This window comes from Lutzomyia longipalpis, chromosome 4 (assembly GCF_024334085.1).
Source record: "Lutzomyia longipalpis isolate SR_M1_2022 chromosome 4, ASM2433408v1".
NCBI lineage: Eukaryota > Metazoa > Arthropoda > Insecta > Diptera > Psychodidae > Lutzomyia > Lutzomyia longipalpis.
Window position 1 is genome coordinate 7,350,190 of NC_074710.1, and position 21,371 is coordinate 7,371,560.

Consider the following 21,371-nt stretch of genomic DNA (forward strand, 5'->3'; position numbering starts at 1 on the left):
GGTGTGTTTACTTCTTCACCATGAAAAGCATCCAAATGGTTGAACTTGAGTCACTCTCTCGGATTGCAAAAAGGGGGCCCCACTACGCGTTTTTCATATTCCCCTGTGAGCAATTTAGCCCATGCGGGTCTCTCTGTGAGACTCTCTCCGGCTGGAGTTCTCTCTCTCTCTTTGCGGAGAGCTGAATGCACATAGGGTAAGGGAGCCAATGTTGGGAACTTCTTTTCCATATCTATACAAAATTATCTTATTTATTTCACTAAAAATTACATTATTTTATACATTTTTTGTCATTTGAGTTTTTCTTTTTGTTGTAAATAAAATCAGATCTTTTTTTTTTGTTGAAAAATCTTCAAAATTAATTCTTAATCAAAAGAAAAGTCTCTCAGAATGCATTGAAAAAATAGTGATCCATTAATTCTTTTAAAAAGTATTTTTCAATAAAAAAATATTTAAAAAAAAAAAAAAAACTTCTTATCCTGCAATAAAATTAAGCAGTTTGATATTTTTATGGAGAAAAAATCCTTAAAGCAATGATGCATATGCTTCATGTGCCTTTTTACAGCAAAATGTTCCATTTAATGTATTTCCAATTATCATTTTGAGTCAATATTGGGAATTTTTGTTAATTAGGCGTGCTATTAGCATACCCTATAGATTTTCCCAATTTGAATGTTACAGGAAAGTTCTAAAATCAAAGAGAAAATTGCAAAAAATACGTCAAGGAGAGCATTATTGCGTAAAATGAAAATAAGATTTTTTTCAATTGATTTCATTAGAAAATAGAAAATGAAAAGAATTTTTGGATGTTTGTAAAAAAAAATTAAATTTTCTTTACATTTCCTTAGAAATTTATGTTCAAATTAAAATTAATTTCATGAATAAATGTGAATAGACTCCTTTTCTACAAAGCTGTGCTATACAGAATTCTTTTAGAAAGCTCTCAAAGCTTTCTATAATTTCTTAAAAGAATAATTGAGATGTTTTGGTTTGGTGTAAAAGTGTAATATCTATAGAAATATAGATCACTATTTTAATTAAATAATGCCAAATTGAATGGAATTTTTTCTTAGATTTTCAACAAATTAAAAAAACAACAATTGAAAACAACATCAATTTTTCTTCTTCATTAGAAAATAAAGTTTTTTTTCCCTAAAATACTTTTCAACGAAAGACTTTATGGATTTTTCTCAAAGAATTAAAATACTTTTTCACATTAAATGGTATAATTTGCAGGGATTGGGCCCTAAAAGATCAAATAAGGGTTATAGAAAAAAAGCTAAAATATCATTCTTAACGAAAGTAGAGCAGCAAGAGATGTATGCTGGAAACTTTCTTCTAACTATGATCTAAACATTTTGCTCTATCCCTCTGAGAAATATGATATTTGGAGCTTTCTTCTAAACCCTTTTCTGACTTTTTTTTTGAGATGGTAAAAGATTGATAGCGCATTTTATTTGTTATAGAAATAAGAGTGAATTTATGGCTAAGATCCTACTTTTTTTTATCACAATTAAAGATTAAGGAAAAGTTTGTAGTTTTTTTTTGTTTCTTGTCATTAATGGTAATAATACTCCATCATGAATGGTCAATGGGATGAAAGAAATGTTGACAGGAAATCCACTCTTTGTGGTTATTTTGAAGAGGTGTTTGTAAAAGATTTTTCAGCGACAATTTAATTCCCTCTTGAGTTGCGTTGGATGGGCTTTTTTTTAATTCTTGTAGACACACATCGCTTCATCGGCACCGTCTGGGCAGTCCGTGATCTTGAAGTGGAAAGTCAAAACAATTCATTTCTGACTTTTTTGAGGAAGAAGGGAATGGATGTTTTAATTCAAGATGTTCAAGCCAAAGATTTTTCTTCTTTTTTTGAAAGTTTTTTTTTTAAAGGATTGCTGATGAATTAAATTCACCAAGAAATTAAATTAAACTCAATTTCTTGGAGGCTCTTTGAAACTCTGAAGGTATAGATCCACACAAACAATCTCAAAAATATAAGAAAAGCACATTTCCGCTTAAAATTTCAGAGAAACTATCTCAAACATCTTGATAATGAAAGTACAATGGAGAAAGGAATTTTTCTCATTTATAGGGATGTACCTTGTCGCACAATTGATTCACAGAGATACATCTACCACTGATACAGCGAAGTTCCCCTTCCGGGCATGGTGATATGTGGGCTGTTCTCAGTGTAACACGATCCGTACTTGAGTACTTGTAGTCTGCTTCAGAATCACTTGTCATCATTATCTCTTTGCTGTCTTGGAAGTTAGCTGGAATGTGATGAAAAAAGTGAAAGGGAGTTTTTTGGTTCCTCCTCGTATTACTTCATATAAAATTGTTTGTCATTATGTCGCTCAAGTGTTGAAGAAGAAGAAGAAAAATATGAGGAAGATCTTACCGAGACTCTTGGAGTACTGAACAGCTCGCCCGGAAGCTGCTTCACTTTGAATTTCATCGTTGTCACTTTCATTTGCTTTTGCATCTGGGAGGAGGGTGGTATTTGGTATGGTTCTCTCAAAGTGATCATCATCCGAGAAGGCATAGATGTCCTTTTCCTCATCAGCAGCTCGAGATTTGGTCACTTCACCGGCAAGGCGATCATCTCCGGAGATTGTCAAGTAGGGACGGCTGTTGGGACTATTTGGAGCCTGTTGATGCACGAAAGGATAAACCCTGGCATTCCCATAGGACAGTGGGAAGCTTCTTGCATCCTCATCTTCCTCACAATCCATCTCATCTGAATCATCCGGGCAATCTTTGTAGTGATCACATCGCCATTTATCCGGGATGCACTTCTCATTTGACACACATCTTTTTCAAGCAAAAATTAAATTGTGAATTTAAGAAAAAAAAATCTCACAAAAAATGCTTAAAGAGAAAAATTTCTCACCGAAATTCGTTGGTTTCGCAAAATTTGCAATTTTCTTCATCATCTCCATCGGCGCAATCTTTAATGTTGTCACATTTCCATTGGAGTGGGATGCACGTTGAGTCCAAGCATTTGAATTCGTTCTTGTAGCATTTCCCACGTCTTGTCGGATCTTCGCACACGTTGCGATCCAATGAATCCGGATAGCTGTCGCAATCGAACATGGTGGTGAGAATTTCTGAACTAGCAATAACATGGCTGCATGCCTCCAGAATGGCTACAGAGGGAACACAATGAAATAAAACAAAAAGAAAATGAGGAAGAAATTCACTAAAAAAAAAAAGGAAATTCTTACATTTGCAGATCCTCTTGCACGGCTCCAGGGGATTTCCCATTTTTGCTGGGCGACACTCTGGCTCAAGGACTGTGCAGACAAATTCCGCAGCACGGATTGAACAGTGTGCCTCAATGAGGTACTGCAGATGATCCAATTCAACTTGATTCAGTTGCTTCCGATTGAGTGATGTTAGATCATACGGAAGAACGCCTCGGCAAAGGGGGAGGGATGTTGACTTGCAAATTCCTGGATTGTGTTTGAGAAACGTATACACTATTAATTTATTGTTTAATTTATTGACTAATTCGCATGACTAATTGCCCCGCGTGGGTTAAGGGGCGCCCACAGGAGGTTTTTGCAAAGAAATTCATTTTTTTTAGTAGTTTAAACAGCTTGTTTTATTAATCACCACTATAAGGCTTTTTTTTTAGTATAATATTATAATGTTAGTACAGAGTTAGTTTGCAATAGAACTAGGATCTTAGGACTTAGAATAGGAGGGATGGGTCTCTCGTACGCAAGTTGTGGATTGATGATTTTTGAGAATCAGATGATCTTAATTTCTTGAATTAAAAGATATTTTTTTTAGGTTTACTCAAAATATTTCATGAGATATCGTTAATATTTTGTAGTATTTTAATGAAAGGACTCTATTTATTTTTGTTCATGCCATGACCTTACTGATCTATGCTAAATCTAAAACATTATATTATGGTATATTAAAAATTATTTAATTGCTAATTATTATTTTTATTAAAATCAATTAAAAATTATTAAAAAAAAAAAAGCTTTGACGATTGAAGCATTTTGTAATTTTTTTTAGCAATTTCTATGGTTGTAACACAAGAGATTAGAACCTTGATTAGAACACAATTAAAAGCTCCAAATGTCCTTAAAACCTGGAATGATTTAATTCTACCAAAATGTGAAATGTTATGAAATTAAGTTTTATTTAATTAAAAAAATATTTTACTTATTATAATCTAAAAAAAAATAAAATCCCAAAACCATATTTTTTAGGCCTCTCTGATGTTCTTTCTTACTCAAAGAACAAAATCTCAAAATGTAGTGAGAATTCTCTTCAAATGATTTATTCAGAACTTGGTAACTTGCCATCATCACTGCCATTATTCTTCACACCTTCTGTCGTATGATCTACTTTGGAGATGATGGGCAGCGTTGGGGAGACCCTGGTGCGATAGATACTGGCATCAGTTGTGGAGGAATGTGATGCGCTTCCATTTTGATTCTTTATGAGTTCCGCATTGAGAATACCGAGAATCCTCTCGTCCTCCTCAATGGGTATACCAAAGTTATTCTGATGCCCCGATGTGAATCCATACTGTTGCAGCGTCTCCCGCGTGGGTACAACTAATTTCGTTGGATTCGTCCGCTCCGTTGCAGCTGCATCTGCGCTCTGTCTTACTGTTGTGGGCCTCACGGTGTCATTTGTAACATTTTCCACCGATGATGCACTCTCCGTTGTACTTGAGGGTTTTTTCACGAAAATCGCAAAAACTTCTGAATCATCATTCAAGCGATTGGCCAAATCCGGCCCCTTGATGACTTCCAGTAGCTCCTCTGTGGTTTGATTGAGTGTTGTGGCAAGATCGGTGGCATTGAATGTATTCGCATGGCCATTTATTATGCCCGGCTTTACACGTTCCTCACTTAATTTATCCAGATCATTGAAATCCACCGTGAGGTCTGATTCTAACGACACATCACCCAGTGAGGCACCATGAATCTCATTCGCAAGATTGCTATTTAACTCGCTCTCTGTGCCACCGGATGCATGATAAAGAGAAAAGCAATTTAAGTGAATGATGATACAAAAGAATACAAGAAGACTCCACAAACTACTTGCAAAAGGCACCACTTACCGATAACTACATAGTATACAACTACTCCTAGAATTCCACATATAAATAGGAGCGCCAGTGGCCATTTGATGTATTGCCAGCATTTGCTGGAGATGCTTGAAATGTGACTCCATCTCCGGCGAGTGGATGATGTGGATGCAATTGGTGTTTGACTCCCGGTTGCCTTCCAGAAGCTAATGTTGTGCAATGTGCTACCAATGGAATTTGATGATGATGTGCTCGATGAATTTGTGGGTCTGTTGGTGGGTATTCTGTAGAGGGTGTCTGGATGTGATCCCTGCAAAATTAAGAATAAAAGTTCAAGGAATTAGTCATTGAACAAGGAAGTCTTGTGAGAACTTTTAGTGGTAGTTTGAATAATTTTTTGATGACAATTTTAGCAAACTTTTGGTCAAAGTTTGAGCAATTTTCTGGTCAAAGTTTCAGTTAACTTTTAGTCGAAGTTTTAGCAAACTTTTGGTCAAAGTGTCAGCAAATTTTTAATCAGAGTTTCAGTAAACTTTTGGTCAAAGATTGAGAAAACTTTTGGTCAAAGTTCCAGTAATTTCTTGCTCAAAGTTTGAGCAATTTTCGGGTCAAATTTTCAGTAAATTTTCGACAAATTTTCAGCAAAGTTTTGGTCAAACTTTTAGTAAACTTTTGGTCAAAGATTTAACAAATTTGGTCAAAGTTTGAGCAAACAAAGGTAAAACTATGTAGGTTTCATAGAAAGTCTGAATTTATGATATGTACCGGGTCAAATATTTATCAAAGTTTGTCTAAATATTTGCCTAACTATTGAGCGCAGTAGGTAATATAATAGATGGTATAATATAAAGTAATATTAAATAAAAGTTCAGAGAAATAATTTCAAATGTTAAAATTAATGCTAAAAAAATTATAAGAATTGATCAAAGATTATAAAAAGTTTGCCCAAATATTGGCTCAACGTGTTAACTAATTAGGGCCTAATTTGGATCTCTTATTTCCTTTTTTATTCATCTAAAATCAACTAAATAATGTATTAAAATGGTACAATATTGACTTTTATATTATTATATTTTTTCCTATTTTTGCGAACTATAAAGTGTCTAAATTAGGTCATCCTCCCATAATAAAAAAACCCTTTCTATTTTAATTTTAAAGGAATTGATCAAATATTGTACAATTTTTGACTCAATTAAAACTCAACCGTTTCGCTCTAGGATCGCCGGAATCTCGAGTTCAATGTTTGATCAAATTTTGACTCATTTTACACTTTTAATATTAATCTTGAAGCCCAAACATCAGTTTTAAATTAATCCACAAGAATTAAATGAGAATTCATCCTTAACCATCTTGCTGATTTATGTAAATAATTCCATTTATGTAATGCTAATCTCTATTCTTATTGCATTTGCGCTTTGTATGATTCACACTGTGGGCAATGCAAAAAAAAAAAACAATTTTCTTGCATAAGAAGAAAACACCATTTTCCACTTTTTCATCACCCACACACCATCATCAACACAATTGGTGCAATCGAACATGCGTAAATGGAGAGTGAAATTTCTCCCTGGCAAAAATGCAGTTTAACACTTAAATAATAATTAATATTTTACAACACACATGTGCGTTTCATTGCAAAATTAATGAAAATGGAACTTGAACAATTTACTTATTTTTTTTTGTATCAAATGTTTGTGTTTAAACATGTTGGACATAGAAATTCCCACCAAATGAAAGCATTTATACGCATATATTAATTACATATTATGTACATACGTACAATAAAGAGTTTTTCAATTTTATTAAAACAACATTCAAAGTGAGAGTCACAAGTAAATCCCAAATGCAGTATGAAGATTCACATGAGGAATCCACTGGATTGCGTAATGCATTTTGTGGCAAAAAGTCTTCCTGGGCACCTATTGCCATCTTACCAAGAGAGAGAATCTCTTTGTGCGTAACATGTTGCACTTTTGTGGAACAATTTATTGTAATAATATCACGAAGAGATTTCTTTGAATGCACCCATGTAAAATATTGTCTTCATAATTCACCCGCCCGAATGACTTCCACGTTTCTGTGTCTCGCTGCTCCTCTATATTGTAGTGCAAAAATGTAGGTCTCCTTGAGAGCTAATAAAGAATTTCAATTTTGCACACTCTTTTCTCAACTAAACGCGCACACACGGAACAAATCTCTCAAATGAATTTTTGATTAAATATGAAGCAATATGTGATTGAATCTCTTGCAAAAATATATTCACACCACGACCTTTTTTCCATCTTTTCAATTTATTATAAAATTCAAAAATTCAATTGCAGATGATTAAAAGACATCCTGCTAAATTGTAAAGGTATTAATAGAAATGCTATAAACAATTGAAAATAAGAAGAATTGGTACGAAAGTAGGAAATTATTCATTACACCGCAAGTCTGCATTTCAGTGATTTTTTTGCCATTGCTATTGCATTGATACTCCACACAAATGGAGGCCAGAAAAATTTCCCATGTTTTTCCATATGAATTATTTTGTAATCATCATTGAGGAAGGAACATTTTGTAACAATAAATTGAGTTTTTTGCATTAAGTACATTGAGAAGGAGAATAAATGCGGAAAAATTACTTAAAAATATTGTTTCATTGATATTTTATTCATCCTTGTGAAAGTTTTTAGAAAAGCGCGTAGAAGTTTTTTTTTTTTTTAATTTTACTTCATTTATTTTACCTTCTGCATTACCTGTAAGAAGATGGGATAAAAATGAATAAAACTTTTTAAAGAAAGTTCATTGTCCCTGTAATTTGACATAAATTTTTATTGGTGTAATGAATCACTTTTTATCTACAATATAACTAACAAAAAAAAAACATTAAATAATTAAATTCCATCACGAATGATAAAATGAAAACATTTCAGCAATTTGTGAATGAAATGGATGAGCTTTCGGCATTAATTTGTTCAATTTATTTCCTAATTTACGATCACTCTCGTAGAGTGATTTTCTGTTTGTTTTAACATTTTTCTATGGTCATTTTGAAGTGCAAAAAAGGTGCAAAAACATCTTGAAATGTTTAAAGCAAATATAAATATTGAATTGAGAAAAAATCTCCATTTTTTTCTGAGAGAGCACTCAAAAAAAATTGGAGAAATGATGATCTTTCTGTTATTGTTGCTTTATTGAAAAATAATTTATATACCTTTTCACTTTGATGAAACATTTTTATCATTACTTTTTAGATTATTTATTTGAAGACAGCTTAAAGAAGAAATTTATTCCATTTGACCATGGGAGAAGAAATAAATCAAATTTAGAGAGAAACAATCACCAAATCAAATTAAACAGTAGCTTTGTGTTATAAAAAAAGAGACGTCCAAAAAACATCCATTTCAACTTGTTAGAGATTTGTGAATTGATAGGTGAAGCCATAAGAAAACGGAGGAAGACAAGCGGGTACAAAAAAGTCTTTCTTCGAGTGGATGGATAATTTAAATACCTTCGAATGTTGTGCAATGATGTTGTTGATCAGGAAAACTCTTCGAGGCAATTTATCCGTTTTTTTAATTCAGCTTCTAACTCAATGATCATCAAATATGATCATCGCAAAAAAAAATCTTCGTGCTCTATTGGCTTCCCAATTGTTATTTATCTCCTCGCAGAAAATGGTAAAAATGACAAGGCATGGATGAATGGAGATAGAAAAAAACGACTAACACGATAAATTACCAATATTTGACATCAAATGGCTATAAGAGGTGAGCAGGAGAGAGAAAAAACTCTACAATTTTTGCATGATTGACCTCGACGGTGTACTCACAATACGCATAGACGTGTACAATGCTGCAATTATCCGGCATTTATATGAGAACTTCCTCGACTTCTTGTACACCACACTCGCGCGGTTTTCCATTTTTGCAAAGAAACTGCTTTTCTAAGAAAAACTCTGAATTTCTGAAGAACAATCAGTGTAGGGCTTTGAACTGTCTATCGTAAATTTTTCACCTGATTTAATATACTTTTTACGTTTTTTTTTGTATTTCAAATTCAAAAGTTCTCTAGCGGAGAAAACAATTTGATTATCTGGGAGCTGATCATTCACTACTTAAGGTCCTCTGGTGTCGAAAACTAAAGTTAATCTGTCTAATTACTTTGAAATTTACATTCAATATATTGTCTTGGTTTGGCCCTCTAGTGGAAAAATTAATATCAGTTATCTGGAAAAAGAATTACTTACCCGTTAATATCCGAAAAATTAACAAATTTTTGTCAATAATCTTTCATTGGATTAGCCATCTAGCGGAGAAATTATTCTTATTATTCGGGAAATGAGTTAGTATAGTCGTTGGTGTCGAAAACTTGAAGAAATCTGTCTGATTACTTTAAATCTTCAGTGAATAAAATTTCTTGGTTTGGCCCTCTAGCGGAGAAACCATTCTTATTAACCAAGGAGCCATAAAAGTTCAGTTAGTGTCTAAAATTTGAAAAAAGAATATATTTTAGATCTAATTCATATTATTTGTAATAAAAAAATTAATTTCAACAAAGACCTTTAAAATCCATCTGGTATTTTTACATAAATCTACAAAAAATCTACACTAGATGGCGCCAAAAAGATATCCGATTTTCAATAAAAAAAAAGAAGCAGCATTTTGATTTCAAAATCGTTAACCATATAAATTCCCTTTCCCACGAAATTCTCAACTCCTCGTTGGAGTTTTTAAATAAACAAATTGATTTCGTGCAGATAAAACAATCCATATCTTCCGTGCCATCAACTTGCGCTTTTCTTTTTTTGGCCATCACAACATCAAATACGCTCCATAATCACGAATGTAATATTCATGTTTTCACTTGAGCAACTGAATTCTTGGGCGAAAACAATTGGAATTTCTACAATTTTGCCAGTGAATGGAGAAAAATGAAGATGAGCTGAGAGAGAGATCTTCTCGCATAGCTTTCAATTGAATTGATACATTACATAAATTTGTGGTCAAGCTAAAAGGAAAAGATCCACACAAACACATGAGAATGAATAATTGAAGACAAATAATTTCCTGGTTTTGGTGTATATCGCAAATAAAAGATTGAAGATGAAAAAAATAATGTTTCTTTATATGGAAAATCAAGAAATATTCATTGAGCAATCACTATCCTTCCAATTACATCCATTCTCCCACAGTTGATGGATCGCCTATGATCCAATATGTTAGGAAAATTTGCTAAAGAAACCACAATTTGTTATCAAAAGCCCTCAATTTGCAATTCTATTGCAAAATTTCCTACATAACCATAGCTCAATTCAGCAATATATTGGTTTTTTTGTGTCTTACAAGAGAAGCTCTATGATGAGCTCCAAGGGGAGAAAATCTTCGTTGTGCATTATTTAATATTCTTCAATAGAAGCATAAGATGGTAAAGATAAATTAAATAGTTTTCCATTGAAAGAGAGTCAGTGGCATATTGGGTTGTATTTCTTGTGTGTTTATTGCCTCAGGATTGATTGGCTGATTGAGATTACCGAGAGTATTTAATTGTTTAATTATATTCAAATAAACTCCATCTTTTGAGTATTAGAAGATCAGAGCCATCTAGTGGCAAAAATCAATTTGAGATTAAGAACATATTTTTTTGGACATCTAACTTTTTTTCAAAGCCTCTAGTCAGAGCTTAAGGTCTTTTTGCACAAAAGGCGACATATTCCATCAACGCGAATTCCACGAAGACGCGGTAAAGACTCAAAGAGCACAAATGAATACCTCTCACGGAGTTTTCCTCTCAAATTCTTTTCAATAGGAGCGCATTTCAATTCAATTAAAATTGTATTATACGTATATGATACATTGTTCAAGCTCAAACACTTCCTTATTCTCCATAATCACCCTCCCTCCGGGACGATGAATGATGTTTACCATTCATTGAGACATTAAGCACAACATGGATTTTTTTTCTTACTGAATTTCTGTTGCCTGTCGCTCCTTACGAAGGTGACATTCCCATGATATATGAGAAAATATTAATAGAATGGAATAAGAATTAACATATAAAAGTTATTCATTAAAAGCTCTCGCGGGCACTCTTCGCATATTCTTAGCATTTTGTACGCACCGACAAAAATTTAAGGTGTGTGCGTGCATTCCAATGGAGTTCCTTAAAAGACGAAAATCAATCAATTTCGGAGAGATTAAAAGCATTTAATTAATAGCTGTGACAGAGTCAAGAGCAAATGTTTCTGTAGCTTAAAAAAACCAATGAACTCTGCCAAGGAGGGGCGGAATTTGTGAGAAATTTTGGGAATGTTTTATATAGTTTTAAAAGAATTTTCCAATTTTTCTCAATTGAAGAAAACAAAAATCAATTTATTCCAACCTCAATTTACTTATGTTACAATGCAGCAAAACACTCAACTTATTTAACATTCACCTGTCCATCCCTCCTACCAAGTTCCAAGGATTAAAATTCCATAACTCATTGAGATAAGAAAATTCCCAACATAGAATTCCTCTAAAGAAGCATAAATCAAAGCTCGATGCACAATATAATTATGAAATCATGATGAATTAATTGAAAATATTGGAGGTGTTTCCCTTTCAGTTTTTACCCATAATCACGTGAACTAATTTAAATCTAATTATTTCAATCACCTTTTTGCATTATCAGTGAAAATTTATCGCTTGTCCCGCTTGAAAAAAAAATTCCTCCGTGGAATGCACGAGACACACGCAGAGATTGCCTATCGGTTGGGATTTAATTAACACACCCCTTTAATTGACGTGCAATCGCGGTGTTATTGAAATTCTTCTTTCTCGTATTATAATATTAAACTTATAGTATACCCCACGATTTTCAGAGACGGCGCGCGAATGCGAAAGAAATTTATTATTAATAAAATATCCTTATCGCATGAGTGATCGTGTTAAAAATGTCTTTTTCACGCGATATCACGGCAAATGATCAAATATATTTATAATGCACTTAAGGACATTTGCTAGTTTTATTGGTGTTGATAGAAAAAAAGGCCCAATGGCACATAAAATATGTTTAGTATTTTGAGAAGTTTTTCTCTCTTTTTTTGTGCATGTTTTTCACGCATAGAGACAGCATCAACAACCCAAAACATTCATCAATGTGACTTTACAAGGGTTTTTTTTTTAAACTTAACTTTCGTTTTATTTTCAATTACAGCTAAAGTGGCACACCTTATTTCGCTTATTGTGGGCGCCCATCCCAAACTGTTTATTGGTGTCATCGAAAGTACATGAAAGACCTAGTTTTTCAATTTAATATTAACACACACACATGGTTCTTGGGGCAACCGCACGCCTTTTTGCGCCCCGATTGACCTCTTTTTTTCTCACTTGATCAACTCCAAATCAATCGATCTCTCGCGGTGCAATCGTGAGAAATGTGCAATAGTACAATTCACAAAATGTTAATGAAAAATTGCGAGTATTTACAATATGATCACCATCTGTGGTGAAGACGCAGTCTCTATTTTTCTGCGTGCGCTCTACGCTCAGATGGAGATGATTTAAACAAGAGATAGGGGCACTAATAGGTCAACTTGTCTCTATAGCAGAGGTGTTGATTGCAGAGATTGCGTGGTAATATGAAGCTGCTGGGAATTATTATGCTTTACCAGGTATAATTTTCAATTTAACCCCTACATGTTCCAAGCTACTTTCTCGTTTCCCTTTTTTTCATTTATAGTTATTTTATCATATGTTTTGGCTTTTTGAACTATTGATATAATTAAAATGAGATTGTATTTTAATCAGGAAAAAGATCTCATTCTCGGAATAATGAAAATCATTCACAATTTTTCATAATTCTAATCCTGGAAAATTTATTTGAAACTCCCGGAAAAAAACCTCTGCAGGTGTGCAAAGATTCATACGGTTAAAAAAAATACGATGGATAACATTGATAGAGTCTACAAAGGCACGTCCGGAAGTGATAGGTCCAATATGTCTAAGAACTATTCCAAAAAAACTTTACATAAAAGACAATTTATTGTATATATTAATCGGAAATAGGTTAATTATTTAAGGATAATAACCACAGAAAAAATATATCTTGCAAAGGAAATCTTTTTTCTATGTTTATTGGACTTTCAGGAGTTGAATTGAAGAAAATTGTAAAATCTTGAATTTTCAAATTTTTAAGTTAAAGAAAATTCACATTCGCTTAAGGACAAAATTAGGTTTTTTCTAGAACTAAATATTTTTCTCATGTTAATAACCCGAAATGATATTTTTAAATGATTTTTTTTGTATTAAATAACTTTTACTGATCTAGGAGGAAATAGAAAAAATCAGCAGTTCTACTACTTGACACATATGGGTTAGAAACTCAATCTATATGAAAATTCTCCTACCTTGTGTACATGAGGGTTAAATTACCAACATAGGAGGTCTGACAAAAAACATGCCTTTGATCTACATTCAACCCAGACAAGATCGCAGACTATTGATATAAATTAAATAGCATTTTCACGGTAATTTCTTCAGACTTATTATGTTCTTTTTTTTTCTTATTTCTCTCATTTTGCAAAATCTCCACACAGGAGTTTTCTTTTTGCATCACTTTATTTTAGCAAAGTTTTTTTTTAAAGTGCAATTACGGATGATTTACCCACTGGTGCTGAATTTTTATTTCACCATGAAGGTCATGAATGGTATTTTATAAAACCCCCGTCGTAATTGGCGCGATGTCTTTTATTGAAAGAGAGTGCTAAAAGAAAATAAGTAAGGAATGAAGAAAATAAAAGTGCATAAGAATGTGAAATACGGTTGATTGTCGTAATTGATTTGGAAAGTTTGATTGTAGTGTGTGTAGTGGTTGGGTTATTGTGGAAAGTAAAAATGCATTCTATTGACGGCGGGGAAGTTTATAAAATATATTAATTTTTAATTCATCCATTGTTTACTTCTCGTCTACGTGACGTCTTTTATGGGCAAAAGGTTGCGTCAAGTCGGATGGAAAAGGCTTTCAAAGAATTTAATAATTTGCTGTTTTATAGAGGAAATTGACTTTCTTTTGAATCATATAAAAATAAACTATATATGAGCGAGCATGAGCCGTGTGGTTTCAGTGACAGAGAACTAAGACTCTGTGACTGAAAGGAAGTTGAAGAAAAAAGAGAATTTAATTTGCGGAAATTCAGGAAAATTTCAACTTTCTTTATCAAAATTATTAAAATTTTCCTAGGTTTTTTTTAAATACATATTTAAGTGCCCGAGAATTTTTATTTTTCTTTTAATTTTGGAAATATTCTAATTTAATTGCCAAATAAAAAAATCTAAATTTCTGGTTTTCTTTCTAGTTTTAGAAACGTTCTAATTTAGTTGCTGAATAAAAAGATTTCTAGAACTGTTTATAAAGCCGAGAATTTCTAGTTTGATTGTCAGATATGTTAGAAAATTCCTAGATTTCTTTCTAGAAGTGTTTCAAAGTTCAAAAATTTCTGGTTCTCTATTCAGAAAGGGACAATTTCTGACTTTCAATTTAGAAGAAAAGAATTCCAAGTTCTCTGCCCAAAAAAAATCAGAATGTCTTTGAATTTCAATTCATAAGAAAGAAGTTTAAAAAAAAAAACAATCTAATCTATTTTTTTTACACTCCTACAAAATCAATTGCTGCACTTCCCAAAATCGTCTTCCATTGGAAATTCTCTCTACGTAAATTCCTCAACAACTGCCCCAGTGCTGTGCGATGAAAGTGAAATATTAAAATTGAGAAATATAAAAAATGTCCGTTGACTTCCTTTCAAAATTACGCACATTAAAGCTAATTGGATGTAATGTTTCAATATCACGAATGCTGGATTGACAAATAACCCCACGAGTCGCATTTTATTGATTTGTCTTCAGGGGCCAATTGATTTATTCCAAGAGCGTTGTCACCAATAAATAAAAATTGTTTATAAAAAAAATCTTGAAAATTTCAAGTGAAATTGTGTAACATTAATTTTACTTCATTCTGAACTATATGGATGTTTAAATGAGAAACTCTCGTTAAATTGCGTGTGAATGTTTTTTAAAAGAAAAAAAAAAGTTTCCAATTCGTTTTCATTTGCAAGAAAAGCAAATTTTTCTCCCTTCTCAATATATCTCTTGTGAGATTGTTAACATTTTTTTTTATGCCGTATGATTTACAATGGAAAATTCTTCTTTCAATGGTACAACAGTGAGGCTGGGTGAAAATGAGAAAACACTGAGAGAAAAATTATTAAAGATATCCTGAAGGAAGGAAGATACGAAAAAAACAAGTCAATTTTATGCTAATTATCGTGTTTTAGTCTTTTTAAATTAAACATAGAAGAATATTCTGATTGTTTAGTCATTTTTGCCGATTTTATTGATTTTAAATTTATCGAAACGTCGCTGTATAAACTCTGCGGTCGTTAAACTTTAAAATAACCATATAAATTCAAATTTTATCCAATTTCTCCAAAGATGAAACTACTAATTTATGCTGGAATTCTTGAAATAATTTCGAAAGAATCACCTGACTTAAACGTTCTAATTATGCAAATTTTTATTTTAAAGTTTTCTCTTTAGAAAAAAAAGAGATTTCTCAATACTTCTGTATATATTTTCCGGCCATTTGTACCGGAGGTAAATAGAGAATAAAATGCAAAAGTGTTAAGGTGGCTATATAATCAGCAGAAGGGGGAGGAGAGAAACTAAAAATTCTGTTATTGTTTCGCGATCAATACGCGCGAATGAAGTTTAAAAAATTCTCACGACATGATTTTTCTGGCAGAAAAATGGGAATATTGTCTTAAGGGGGGATTTTTTTTCTCAAAGTATTGCACAGAAGAGAAGAAATATCCAAGGATTTGTGGGATATATTGTTAATTTGCATATTTGTCCTTTAATTAAAATTTTCTTCAACACGATTGATCCTTTTTGCTCACCATTTCTTTATCCATCTGAAGGATGTATTGAAATCTTCCAATATCTCCAATTGAGAGATCCTTAACACTCACACCGTCACATTTATTTAATTCTTCACCGGGACACTGAGAATAATCCTCGGTGATGTTCTTGAAGAAGGCATTTGAGAAATTTTGTGGCTCAATGTCGGGATCTAAATTATTTAATTGTGGATTTGGCACAGTTGAAATAGCACTTAAATCCCTTTTGGGTGGTGGTGAGTAATTTTTCGGTTTTGTCGCTTTACCAGCTTGAACGTTGTACTGTTTGTTCACCATTTTAATCCTTTAATTTGCAAAAAAAACAAACAAATATTTTCCTTCGCACAATCACTTGCGAGAGTTTCAAAGCACCACTGTTTGGGAATTCTTCGCGAAAATCGCGCGCGCACACACAACACCCAAAAAGCACCTCCACCGTGCACACCGATGGTTTACTACGGACTGAGTGGGGCCCCTTCGGAGTTGGCAGCAAACACCATCGGCAAGAGCTAGTTGAGACCACCACTATTTGCAATCTGGAGGCGCACATTCACCCATCCGGTGCCACGGAGAGCTGAAAAGATCGCGCGCGCATCCAATAAATCGCAAAAATAGGAACAAATGGATGATGAGACAAACTTAAAGCTCGATCAATATTTATCGCAGAGCAATGTGTGTATGCTGTCGAAGAGCAATCGAGAAACTAAACATAATATAAGAAGTGGTATTACGGCCAGAGTCTGAGATGGTGTAACGTCGCGAGCACGTTTTGCTTTCTTGCGCGCCACAGACGAAGACTCCGGAGGTAGGGATTGATTCACGGCGGGGATCAAGTCTTTTTCTTTTAATTTTTCTCAATTCACCATCATGGTGAATTAACAGAGATGAAATGAAGAAAAAAAAAGAGAACAAGCAAACATTGGAGATTTCTGTGCGGTTTAAAAATAGCCTCCCATACACCAGCAAAAGGATCAACGATTGATTGTTGAGTTTCTCTGCTTCGCGATCTTCACGTTTTACCATCGTCTTGCACGATCCCCAATATTTTCAACAAAAATCCAAGAGCATTTTTCAAGCGACACAAAAAGTGTTGACTTCTTGTTGTACGAAATAGTGTGGAAAAAATATCTGGTGTGTGGTATGAAATTAATTGAAAGTGATCTACGCTCGATCACTGAATAATTTCTTTGACTCGCGCGCGGTAAAGAATAGCAAATAGAGTGGAAAATCATGTTGGAAATACAATGCTGGAAAATTTCTTAGAGGAAATTGATTTAAATTGACGGAATGGAATATTTAGAATTTCTTTGTTAGGGTGGTCCGATCGATCTTGTCTATTTTATTGTTTAAAATGTTATAGAAAGATTTTTTTAGAAGCGTTAGAATTACATTTTGAATGAATTTATGAAAAGGTTAATAAGTCATAGTGAAGAGTGGGATAAAAGAGTCTCTTAGGGGTATGGAAAAGACTCAAAATATTCTATTTCCTAGATAGATAGAACAAAATAATATGAGAAAGAATTGTAGAGTACAAAACTTTGCTTTATTTGTTTGGGAAATGTGAAATTTTGAGCTTTTTCCAAACTCTTAAGTGACTTTATTTGCCCCGTTCTCCCTTATTTATCCAGAATAATTTTTAAAAAAAATCATTCAAGACTTTCAGAACCAAACAATCACTTTTAAGCCCTTTTAAGACACTTCCAAAGAGCCATAAGAAAAGACAATGCCTAATGCTTCAGTTGTGTGACAAAAAGGGTTAATAGCATTTGATGGGTGATCGCTGAGACATCACACCACGTATACCTTAAAGAATTTCATTGAAAAGAAGCAACTATATAAAGTAAAAAAAAAGTAATATTTCACTTTTAATTGAAAGAGGGAAATAGCACAGTAAAATGATTCGCAATTTACTTTGTGGCTCATGTGAGTCTAAAGAAGGTATTATAGAGTACTTGCGAAATTGCATTGAGGTGTTTTCTTACGTCTCCCTCTTACTCACTATCCGGTATTTGGCGGGAATTTTTTTTCCAGAGTGAGAAGAACTCCTCACTATCGGAAATCCAATTGTTATTCAACGCGCATTTATTAAATGAAAAATGACAATGTTGTTGTGTCAACAATGAGAATTTCGATTGAGAAATGGTCTGCAAAGTTTCACAGTGATTGCCAATGTGGTGTCTGGATGGTTATATTGCTATATACATTGTACATTTTCTAGATATATACAATGTACCGGTGAGAGTGAGATGGAGACTTTTAATGATCTTGGGGTATTACATCTCCCACCCGGTGAGTTGTGAGAAGCAATGGGGCGATGGCTATCTGCACGATGAAGAAGAAACCTGGCGACTAGACGACACAGCAGCATAGAAAGTAATAAACTTTTGTGAATTCTTTGTCATGTGATCGTGCGTGAGAGAAAAAATAAAGATCTACACACGCTTGATTGCTTGCGATCATATATCACGTGAATGAATGAAGATCACTTGAGATCACCAAGAGATCATTTTCTCCTTATTTTTTTTTTAATTTGAAATTTGTCAACAAACTTCTGCAAAAAAAATCCGACATAAATTATTTTTGCTATTTTATGCATTAAAATGAAACTGAAGTGATGTAGCGAAAGTTTTTCACTTAACTGGAACGCCCTTAAATCAGTTTGAAAACCTTCCATAATTTATCTTGTAATTGTAAATATTTGTGTGTCTGTCGTGTTTTTTTAACATGCCGTACACGGTGTAGCGAGAGAGACTTGAGATGAAAAGATCGAAAAATTCCGAGACTTAAAGCTCATGTATAGTAAGGAAAAAAAATCGCAAAACAAATCGGATATATAAAGGGAAATGAAGAAAGCGCGCGAGTTTTTGTGCCATTCATAAATTTTAGCGGGAATTTCGTGCAAAATACCAATAAAATGAGTACTCTCATTGAAACTGGTTGAACGTTTTAATTATCAATTACGAAAAAAGAAAACATTACGAGGGATATGAAGAGAATTTCGTTCTTGAAGTGTGTTAAACGATGTTTAAATCATTTAATATGTTGAGAACCGGTATAATTCACGAAATGTTATTATTATACGCTGTGTGTAAATAAATATAGAAAAGTGTCAAAAAGGTTTACCCGGCTGGACGATGGAATAGAATAGAGTAAAGATTGTAGCGTTTAAAATTCGTAGGGTTGCAATTTGAAGATGTAATTTTAACTTTAATGTTGTATTCTACGCAATGGACCTGACGTGTAAGAAATAGTCAATTCCTGCAAAATAGTTTACCCGGCTGGACTATAAAAAATTGGGTTTCTTTCATTTTCATTGGGAAGGAAATTTTCTCGGATTTCTAAGTCCATAATTTTGTTTAAAAAAAAACATTTAAAGTTTAAAGACGTTTGCACACCAAGCAAATCTATGAACTTTTAGGAAAAAAAAACTTTTTCGCCCAACGTGGGGCTCGAACCCACGACCCTGAGATTAAGAGTCTCATGCTCTACCGACTGAGCTAGCCGGGCTGTGCGAATTTTTTATTTTATTTCAATTGCACTAGATTTGAAATTATTCATACTCAAAAAAAAAGTAACGAAACGACTTGAATTCGTATTAAACATTTTTTTTTATTATTTCGTAATTAAAGAGAAAAACGTTTGATTTCTGAAATCATCAACATAGTGCTTGCTACTCATCTTCAGACCGAAGCATGTGGATGGCTAATTTAGTGAATGACTCCATTTTTCTCTACTTTTATCGCTCCAAACGATCCATAAATTTCTCTACAAAAAATTGTCATCGCATGACAAGATTATTTGTTGCATAAGTTGTTGCAATTATATCGGGATATTATTCAAGAAGATTGAGAAAGAAAGATGCAGAAATGGGTCAATCCAAACAAACATACATATGTATATAGCTAAAGGTACCAAATATGTACATTTATGTTTAGTGATTATTTTCTTTTAGGTATTATTCGCCGGGATATTTCTCCCATTAAATTATATTACAGTAGGTAATGTCTGAAAGGAAATTGAGTTTATTTTTTTCGCACAATTTATATCTTGATTTATATTTTAGTGTTAAAGAAATGTGGCGATTCCAGCACGTTAATTGCAAACCATTTTCAATAAACGGAAATAATTTATCCGACTTGTGTTTTTATGTCCATTCAAATACAAAAATTACTTTTGCTTACGAGGTGTATGTGATTATGTTCTTGTAATGATTATAAAGAAGAAGAAAAAAGATAAGTGGTGTGGTATGGGAAGGAAAGACATGCAATCATCTGCGGATTTTTATATTATTAAAAATAAGATTAAGAAAGAAAGAAAGAAAAACTGTCAAGAAAAAGCACGCGATCAATTAGCCAATAGTGTGATGATTATAAAACGCTCTTTATCTTGCAATTTCACATCAATATTTATTTTCTTTCCTCTCAGCATAACCACTGAGGGCGTCATCGAGCGAGATGCTATATTGGGGAAACGAAGAAAAAACAAAAAAAAAAAAGAGGAAAAAAGAGGTTTGATATTGGAAATTGAAACAGATAAATCTATACCTATATTTATGTATTATATATGGAAAAGTTACATAGTTTTATGTTTAAGAGAATTTATGCAAAACATACGGTGAATTTTCATCTCTTTCTCACAATAATTTATCACATTTTAATTTAATAGCTGTGTCATATGATACTTCTGTTTCAGTAGAGGGAGAGATGAACAAACAACTAAAATGTAGGCGCTAATGTCTCTATGAGCTTAAATAATCACCAAAAAAATGCTTAACAGTTAAATAACATTCCACAAGAATGTCCACAATGCAAGGTGTCTCAAACATACTATATGTATGCTCTGGTTATTTTTATGTTTTAGGCTGAAAGTCTTTTTTTTTTATTGATGATTTGGGCTTAAGATAACGCAAAGTGCATACAATGACTTCTCTAGGGTATTTTCCAGTAGTTTTCAATACTTGAAACATTTCAGCTGATGTTTCATCGGCGTTTAATGACGTCAGCATTTTAAATAAATTTCTTCAAAATTTATTTTCAAATAATTAACATGAAAATTGGATTTCTTTTGAATTAAATTAACTTTTTAGCTGTTAAAAAAATCTTAAGAAAAAATATATCAAAAGGTAAACAAACAGCGTAAAGATAAATATAATGTGTCTGGAACACTTTGAGTGAAATATTTGTCATTTCCCAATAAACCAAATGGATGTTTATTGAAAGAAAGCAACATTTAAAATGGTAATTTGTACAAGATTATACCAATTTTAGTATTGGTAATCTTCCTCTGATGGCCCATTGTTCAAGTATCTATAAATAACGATTAAAATATACCCAAATTGAAGAAGAAGAAAAAAACATCTTGAAGCTTGACAGTGCGGGTGTGATGCGTGCCGACAAA

At 32.9% G+C, this 21,371-nt stretch overlaps 2 protein-coding genes and 1 non-coding gene across 4 annotated transcripts in view; all 3 read right to left on the minus strand.

Annotated features, from left to right (window-relative positions):
- The window catches only part of LOC129795977 (prostaglandin reductase 1-like), a 211,683-nt gene that overhangs the window by 170,973 nt on the left and 19,339 nt on the right, over nt 1-21,371 (minus strand). The window lies entirely within an intron of this gene.
- Nucleotides 223-21,371, minus strand: part of LOC129795967 (uncharacterized) — a 50,733-nt gene continuing 29,584 nt past the window's right edge. Inside the window, exons 1-8 of one of the 2 annotated variants that reach the window (XM_055837554.1) lie at nt 15,975-16,726; nt 5,093-5,369; nt 4,323-4,988; nt 3,228-3,455; nt 2,894-3,149; nt 2,402-2,814; nt 2,101-2,273; nt 223-1,766 (exon numbers count right to left, since the gene is read on the minus strand). In XM_055837554.1, coding sequence (XP_055693529.1) covers nt 1,713-1,766; nt 2,101-2,273; nt 2,402-2,814; nt 2,894-3,149; nt 3,228-3,455; nt 4,323-4,988; nt 5,093-5,369; nt 15,975-16,271 — 2,364 coding nt within the window. In that variant the 5' untranslated portion in view covers nt 16,272-16,726 and the 3' untranslated portion in view covers nt 223-1,712. Of the gene's footprint in view, nt 1,767-2,100; nt 2,274-2,401; nt 2,815-2,893; nt 3,150-3,227; nt 3,456-4,322; nt 4,989-5,092; nt 5,370-15,974; nt 16,727-21,371 lie in introns of those variants that run through there. The other variant, XM_055837555.1, reaches the window with a different exon arrangement.
- On the minus strand, nt 19,409-19,481 carry Trnak-cuu (transfer RNA lysine (anticodon CUU)). Its single transcript has one exon. It is a non-coding gene; the product is annotated as a tRNA-Lys (tRNA).